Genomic DNA, 8,313 nt, shown 5'->3' on the forward strand with positions numbered 1-8,313 from the left:
GCCACAGCTGTGGGCTGGGCTCAGACTCTGTTCCCTGCCTGTGTGCCTTGCCACTGTCTCTTTGAAAACAGTGGGTGCTGCCATGTGCCTCGCTGCCCAGCCTACCCAGTGGCAAGACACAGATGGCAGTGCCCACTGCTTTTGAAGTGGCGGCTGTGAGGTGCAGAGGCAGGGAACAGAGGCTGAGCCCAGCTCATGGCTGTGGCCTGCTCTTGCCTCATGCAAAGATCAGGGGGCCACATGTCCCCACCCCTCACCTTCCCCAGCTGCCCAGTGCCATGCCTCTGGAGGAGCTGCCAGGCTCTTCCTAAGAACAACACGGGGTGGGGCAGGCATGGGGGTCACAAGGGCCCTGTCCCCTCCAGCCCAGTGGTGCAGCTGAGGCTGGACCCACTCCAGCCCTGGATCTGGGCCTCCCTAGCTGGTGTGTGGCTGGGGCTGGGGCGGGAAGGCAGTGGGGCTGGGGCTGGGGCTGAGGCCAGGACCGGTACGGCAGTTGGGTCCGGGAGACAGCCAGGGCTTGCACTGCGCCAGGCAATGCCGCTCCCTCCCATGGCCCTTTCCCTCCCCCCACAGAGTTTCCCATGGCGGGGGAGGGGGCATGTGCACTCACATGCACACACGCTCAGCCTCCCCTCCCAATTTTTTTTCTTCCTCTGCCTATGCAGGGGGCTCAGGGAGTCATTGTGCAAGCTCAGAGCTGCTCTGTCCTGGCTGACTGTGCTGCAGAGGGGCTGGCTGGGGCAAAAGGGTGGTACAGTGCAGGGCTAGTTGGCAGGTAGTCCCTGCACTGTAGCATCCTTGTGCACCAGCCAGCCCCAGTCACCATCTGCACATGCCTTGTGGCACACTGAATAAATCCACCATAGGATAGTCCCAAACAGTACTATCCTACAATGGAGTTAACTAGTTTACTCTGGCCTAATATGTGTAGCCGGTCACACTTTACTGTGGAGCTAATAAAGCCTTCTTCGTCCAATACTTTTTGCATTCTAGACAAGTGTGCTTGGCCCAATAACTAAAACACAAATTTCAGAGCTGAGAGTTTTTATCTTGGCTCTTAGGCGTTAAAAAGTGAATTGAAAGTAACTGCTTATCAAAGCCTGTTGTTCAAATTCCCGTAATAATACAGAAGCGAAGGTCAGCTTATTAATAGATCAGAATAATACCCTCCACTACTGATACATACAGGAATGAGCATGAGTTGTCATGAGAGACAGATCAGGAAAAATTATTTTGATAAAACAAACTGAGAATAGAAGTACTTCTTCAATAAAGGATTACCAGCTGCAAATGAACAATTGGAGTAGAAGCTCCATCAGTGTGTGTGCTGCAAATGGATTTACCTTGAATTCAAATGGAAAACAGAAAATATTGAATGGTGTTTCATCTATGCCTTCTCTGGGTACTAATGGTTCACCTTATGTTTTCCTTCATAACAATTGTAACTCGAGGATGCTCACGATCAAATTGCCATCAATCACGTCATTATCTATTTTGAGGGCAAAGGTAACACTTTTGTTCCTTTTTCAGCTATATTACTAAGCATATGGTGGTGCACTGAGGTTGAGTTCCATACAAAACCTTAAAACAAACTAGCTTCAAGGAATTTCTTTTCAGGCTCTTTCAAAATGATTATGTGGTAAATGCTCAAGTAATGAAAGGCACCTCATCGTTTTCTTTGTATGGAGATGAGCCCTTTCCACCAGAAATGCTAATACCAAGCACCCCATTTGACTGCACACAGTCATGCTTAGCTGGAAGAGAATTGTAATTAATAAATAGTCTGGTTAATCAAATAGCACCCAATTAAATACACCAGCAATAACATATAAGCTCCCATTGAAAATGAACTCATTACTATTCAGTTCAACAGAAAGACAAATGACATACTACCACAAGTAAGTGTAGCTTCTCTAAAGCACAGTGTAACACAGAATTTCCAAAACTACGATTTAAAGCCATGCCAGGCCAATTTGGAATCAGCACAGTTTATCGTATAGGTCTGATTTTGCAACTCTTCCTTATACTGAGTAGGAAGCCTTACTCCGTGATTAGTTCCATTTTTTTAAGAGGACTAATTGTAGAGGAGATACTACTCTGTAGGTGAAACCCTGGCCCTTATGAAAGTCAATAGGAAGGCTCCCACTGATTTCTATAGGGCAAGGATATAATGAAGTAATCTGGCCTGCAATTCACAGTACTAAGAACATCAAGTATCCAATTCCAGAAAACAACAGGTGACAAAATTATTTCTTTCACATAAACCAATGGTTTATTGAATGTTTGCCTTGGCAACACAGTAGGGATACATGTGCATCAGCAGCTAAATGGCAATGGCTTCTTTTACAAAAGGATACACTCATTTTGTGTTGAAATTTCCTGCAAGTACTTGTGCCCAAAGTAACCTTTTGTAGGTTAGGTAATTGAAGTTAATCAGTATAAGCATATTAAGGTATGTTATTCTGACCTTAACTTTTTGTTTGAAATCGGTATTTATTCAAGCTCTTGGTTCATTAGATTGTAAAAGCTTTTTTTAAAAAATCATGGAAATCCAGAACAAAGTCTGACTTATTCTTAGTTCATTCTTATGTGCCTAGGAATTTTAGCATATCTGGCCAATGACATACAGCTTCAACAATGCAGGCCAGAGGGAAATATTTTAGCTCGTGAGATTAAGAACTATTTTTACCATTTTGCTTGATGGTTTTGATTCATAACTGTGCTGATATTTAAAAAGCATACACATTGACCTAAGCAGTCCCACTGAATAACATAAGCAGCATTCTTCGTGTTCGTAGCCAAGATGGTCTTGTTTTTGTTGCCTTGGTTCATACCTCTAAGTCTATTTGAACATGGAATCTTTTAAGTTTTACATTATTGACATTTCAATACAGCCATGTTTTCAAAACACTCAGTAAATTACAGTTACAGTGCATCTGTGTACCTGTTAGATTTATAATCCTTAAAAAAAAAAGAAAGCATGAAACTTCTTTATTACTCTACACAAGTAGATCTTTGCCTTCTTTAATATGGAAACCAACTATGCAAACAGCATTTATTCTTATTATGAATAACTTTATTCACATGAACAGTCCGCCGAGTTCAGTAGGACCAGCTGTGTGAGCTATCTATATGAACAAGAACTCACCAGACCATAGAAGTCAGCAATCATTTGAGATTAGATCATAGCATGGCTTGACCTAGGTTTCTAATCAGGTGAGGAAGCCACACCCATACACTTCTGTGTAGCTTTGTGGATCCAGGCCTAATGAGAACACTGTGTCCCTGCTATTATCCCCTCCTTCAGTACATGGGTAGGGAGCACAAGTGCAGAGACATCATTATGGGGAAGACTGAATTTGCTTCTAGCATGAACCAGTGCCAGATTGCCCTTTGGAGCAGCTCCAACGTGTATTTCCTTCTGGTGCAACTCCGGGGTAGGTGCACATGACCACCAACATCACACACAGAGCAGTGGCAAGACCATAGTCTTGACTGCATATTGTATCTTCTTCCATCTATCCAGGACCCAGTCTTCCAATCCTCACTAATGAAGAAGTCCTTGTTCCTCTCAGGATTCCCACTGATTCCCTAATAATTTCTAAGTGATTTATCATTCCTAAAATAAGGCCCATTCACACAGGTAAGGTTTTATAATGTGGTATCCACATAGTTATCAGTAATTAAGGGCAATATTTTTGCAAGTCATGGCTGATTTTGAATGGCCAATTTGAGCTAAATATGGGTAATATTCAAAGATGCTGGGCACCCATAGCTCCCATGCACTTCAATAACACTTGTGAGCAACCAGCATTTCTGAACAATCAGTCCCAAAGCATCTCTGCTAGGCATCAAAGCTGGTGGCTGGTTTAGAAAATGTGGTTAGCACTGTGGTTCCAATGTGAACAGAAACTGACCCCAAATAGCATTTCAGTCAAATATATTTTTTATTTGTATGTCTCTTTCTGAAAGAGGTCATGCTTTAATTCAAAGTTTCTCATGTAAACCAACATTCATAGCACTAGGTAGGAATTAGCCACTTCTTTATGATGGTGCATTACCTTCAATGGGGGCGGTGTCACATCTGCAACTCTTGGAACCTGCTCTTTTGTTTCTTCTGGAAATGTGTTGTTACCTGTCAGAAAATTCTCCGTTGTTGTCGCAGAAATCTGTGGTATATCGTTAGTCCCAGGAATGGTTTTAAATTTTGTGGTTGCTTTGTGCTTTTCCTGAAGGACTATTCTAGTGAGTCTTTGATCTCTAACAGTATCATCAGAATCAAAAAGACTTCCAGAAAACTTGGAAATGGGCTCCTGTTTGTTAAAGAGAAAAAAAGACAAAATTACAGAAGTATGAATACCTAATTACTGTCTAGACATTACATGGGCTACAATTAGAGCTATTCTCTATCACATCAGCATAGATCAGGGGTAATTCCATGGAAGGCACTGTGCCCTACGGTTCAATGCTCCACAGATATTGCCCCTGAAGTTACTGCTCTGGAAAAACCTTCCATTTCTCAGGGTACTGTCGAGAATGTTGTGTTTATTCTCAAAAGACCAAGGAATTACTTTTATAAAATGATAAAGCCTGTTTATTCAGAGAGCCTTCTTAGCCTACTGATCACCTAATCCCCCCCCAGCAAATGTAACAACTTATACATAACACTCTTAAAGTTATCTACACATTTTCCCCATTTACATACAACATAACCTCATGTTTTTTATGCAAAGCTGCTCCAGTGCATTCTTTAGAACCATCTGTTGACAATTTAATGGGTCTTTTGGGAGCATTGTATTTTAGTACCAGAGCTTTCATTATTTTTTCCTTCAAGTTTTTAAATTCAGCTTTGTGTTCATGTTCCTATATCCACTGAGCATTCTTTTGTAAGAGTGATCTAAGGTGTTTGGTCTGCTCTGCTAAGTTAAGTAGATATTTCCCAACAAAATTGATCATTTCCAGTAATCTGTGGAGTCCTTCCTTATCCATAGGGGGCAGCATGTTTGTAATGGCTTTAGCCCTTGCGGGATTGATTTGCACCCCTTTCTCAGACAGCTTTTCTCCCAAATATGTTATTGCTTTGACCCTGAATTTCATTTTTGTTTGCTCAGTTTCAAACCTGCTCTGCAAGCTCTTTCTAGTGCCTTTCTTAGCCTCAAGTCATGTACTTCCCTAGTATTTCCCAGACTAATACATCATCAATATAAACCATAGCTCCATCAAGACCTTCAAAAATGTGTTGCACCTGTCTGTGAAATACTTCAGATGAAGAACACAGTCCAAAAGGAAGCCTATGAAAGCAATACCTTCCAAAGGGCATATTGAAGGTACATAATCTAGTGCTATTCTTTTCTAGGGTAATTTGCCAAAACCCAGAAGAGGCATCTGAAGTGGAGAAATATTTAGCTTCTGCCATGTTGCCAAAAACCTCTTCCCTAGTGCAAATGGAACAATGCTCCCTTTTGATGTACCTGTTCATTTGCTTAGGATCCAGACACAATCTCAAGTATCCATTTTTTTTCTATTATGACCAGTGAATGATCCCAAGCAGTTGGTTGCTCTACTTATTCTATTATGTCCATATTAACTAATGTATCTAATTCCTTTTTCAATTTATCCTTTCGTACAGGGGGAACATTTCTCGGAGCATGTATGGTGGGAATATTTGGTTCTCCTAATTTTATCTTGTATTCAGCTGACAGTTTCCCTATTCCTTGAAACACATCATAAAACTCTTCTTATGTGTTCTTGCTTTCTACTCCCTCAATGGCATCCATTCTTCTAATGGACTGAAATCCCTGGGCAAATATATCAACTTATACATAATACTCTTAACCGTATCCACAAAAATGTTATGCAACTTTTGGATATGCAAGTAAGGGAAGGGGCTAGATAAAGTAAAGGTGGTTAGAGGGTGGCTGAAAGTTCCATGCAGAGGTGTAGGGAGCCCTTTCAGCCCCCAAAGCTGGCGAAGGGGAGGAGGGAATTGCGATGAACACTGGAGAGTGGGTTTGGGGGAAGTGAAGTCTTACTGCTCAGGGCTCTCTTCATTTCCATGGAAGCTATGTCAGTGCAGCTGCTACTGCTGCTGAGAAAAAGGCAGCAGGGTGGGTTTTCTGGGGGCCCCTCCCTCTGGTCACAAGGAAGGAGGTGACTCCCATGGCAAAACCTTGGGAGCTTGCAGGGCACCATTCCACCCCTGCCCTCAGATATACTTCTGGGTACAGGACTGTGCCTGCCCAGCTCCTATGGCAGGATAGGAGCAGCATAGATCACTACGTCCATGGCAAAAGCACCTGGGCTAGGGACAGACATTCAAAAAGCCTGAGCCTGAATTGATTCAGTCTTTGCACGTTATTCTAACTTGGCTAAGTTAACTCAGTTTTGCAACCAGACAAACATTCCAGAAATGCAGGCACATGCCTGCAGTGGTTCAGGCTAGAAGCCAGGGGTGCTAGAGCAGCCCTCCTTTCCTTCCACAGTACTGAGCTGAGGGGGTGAGGCATGGCTAGGCCCTGGCAGGATGCTCTAATTAGCCCAGCAGGGAATTGATAACAGTGTTTATCACCCCTAACTCATTGTTTATCACCCATTAAGAAAAACAACAGGGGGACATTACCGGCTACCTGTTGACTCTGCCTGGTAATTCAGCACAGACCATAGCCAGCATGTGGTATGCTAGCTAATTTGCAGACACCTCCTCAGCAAAGCAGAGGGGAGGGGGGAATTTCTGCTTAACAGGGAGTGGTGAGGGGGAGAAGCCTGCAACTTTCTGAAGCTGCAACCAGGGAGCAGAAGGGAGAGACCAGCCCTGCTGTGGAACAGAGTCCTGCCCAGCCCAGAGAGCATGCTGGGATGCTGGAGGAGTCTGGTTTATCTTTAATCAGCCAGGGGCCTGGGACAGACATTGAATAAACTGGTTTGACCCAAATCAGTTTAGTCTGATACTACATGCAACCAGGTTTATCTCAAACTGGTTTCAGCCATTTTCAAACTGGTTTCTGTGAATTAAACATCTGTTCTGTTTAAACCAGTTTCTGATCCCTTGAGCCAGTTTATGTGTAATATCTGTCCCTAGCCCTGGGGAGAGGGGACATTACTAGCACCCTCTCTAAGTTAGCCCCTGGTTCTGCTCACCTGTCCTAGGTACTTTACAACTTATATGTGTTCTGAACATGTGGAGATTGCTCACAAAAGGCAAGGCAGCTTCAGACTGGTCTATCTGTTATACAAAGTCTCTTTTGCAGATAGCTGAAATTTTAGTACCATTGTGCTAATGGTGTTGTGCTGCCTGGAAGTGTGGAGGGGGCAAAGGAGCCACATACATGGTACAGAGGAACAATGCCTCCATGCAGGTGACCTTACATTTTCTGTATATTCCCAGAGATCTGTGAAGTTACCTTGGGCTCTGTATGAAGGTGAATCTTCTGTAGATTCCCAGAGATTGGTGAAGTCACCTTCATACAGAGCCCAAGGTGACCATATGAACCATTCAGCTCATTGCCTTTTAGCTCAACCCAGAAGAGGTTGTAAAGAAGACACAGTAAACCATTCAAAGAAAACATATCCAACAAGTAATTCAATCCTTAGAAAGGTCTTGTTTTCAAGAATAGCGCAGGCTTCCTATCCTTCATAGATCTTCTCTAGCTTTCAAAATTAACTTAGCTCTCGTCTTCAAATTTGGTATGTGTTATATAGTTAATTGACTACTGAAGATGTGGTTGAGATCTTCATACCACATCCTTACATTTTTAGTTAAAAGTGAGATTGTGTAACACATCTATTCAGGAAATATATCATAGAATCATAGAAGTAGGGTCAGAAGGGACCTTGTAGATCTTCAAGTCCGACCCCCTGCCCTGGGAAGCAGAGAAAACCGGGCTCAAGTGACTCCAGCCATGTAGGCATCGAGCCGCTTCTTAAAGACCCCCAGAGTAGGAGCCAGCACCACTTCCCTTGGAAGTTGGTTCCAGATCCTAGCCGCCCTTACGGTGAAGTAGTTCCTATGGATGTCTAATCTGAACCTACTCTCCAACAACTTGTAACCGTTATTTCTTGTTATCCCGGAGGGCGCTAGGGGAAACAAGGTCTCCCCCAAACCCTTCTGGTCCCCCCTAGTGAGTTTATAGACGGTCACAAGGTCCCCCCTCAGCCTTCTCTTGTGAAGGCTGAACAGGTTCAGGTCCCGTAGCCTCTCATTGTAGGGTCTGCCCTGCTGTCCCCGGATCATGCGGGTGGCCCTCCTCTGGACCCTCTCAATGTTGTCCACATCCCTCTTGAAGTGGGGTGCCCAGAACTGGACACAGTATT

The 8,313-nt window shown here is 43.5% G+C and overlaps 1 protein-coding gene across 1 annotated transcript in view; it reads right to left on the reverse strand.

Moving 5' to 3' along the window:
- The window catches only part of LOC112550422, a 37,454-nt gene that overhangs the window by 24,858 nt on the left and 4,283 nt on the right, over positions 1–8,313 (reverse strand). Inside the window, exon 3 of the mRNA XM_025205133.1 lies at positions 4,065–4,316. Coding sequence (XP_025060918.1) covers positions 4,065–4,316 — 252 coding nt within the window. The remainder of the gene's footprint in view (positions 1–4,064; positions 4,317–8,313) is intronic.

This window comes from Alligator sinensis, unplaced genomic scaffold, assembly GCF_000455745.1.
Source record: "Alligator sinensis unplaced genomic scaffold, ASM45574v1 scaffold1012_1, whole genome shotgun sequence".
Lineage (NCBI taxonomy): Eukaryota > Metazoa > Chordata > Crocodylia > Alligatoridae > Alligator > Alligator sinensis.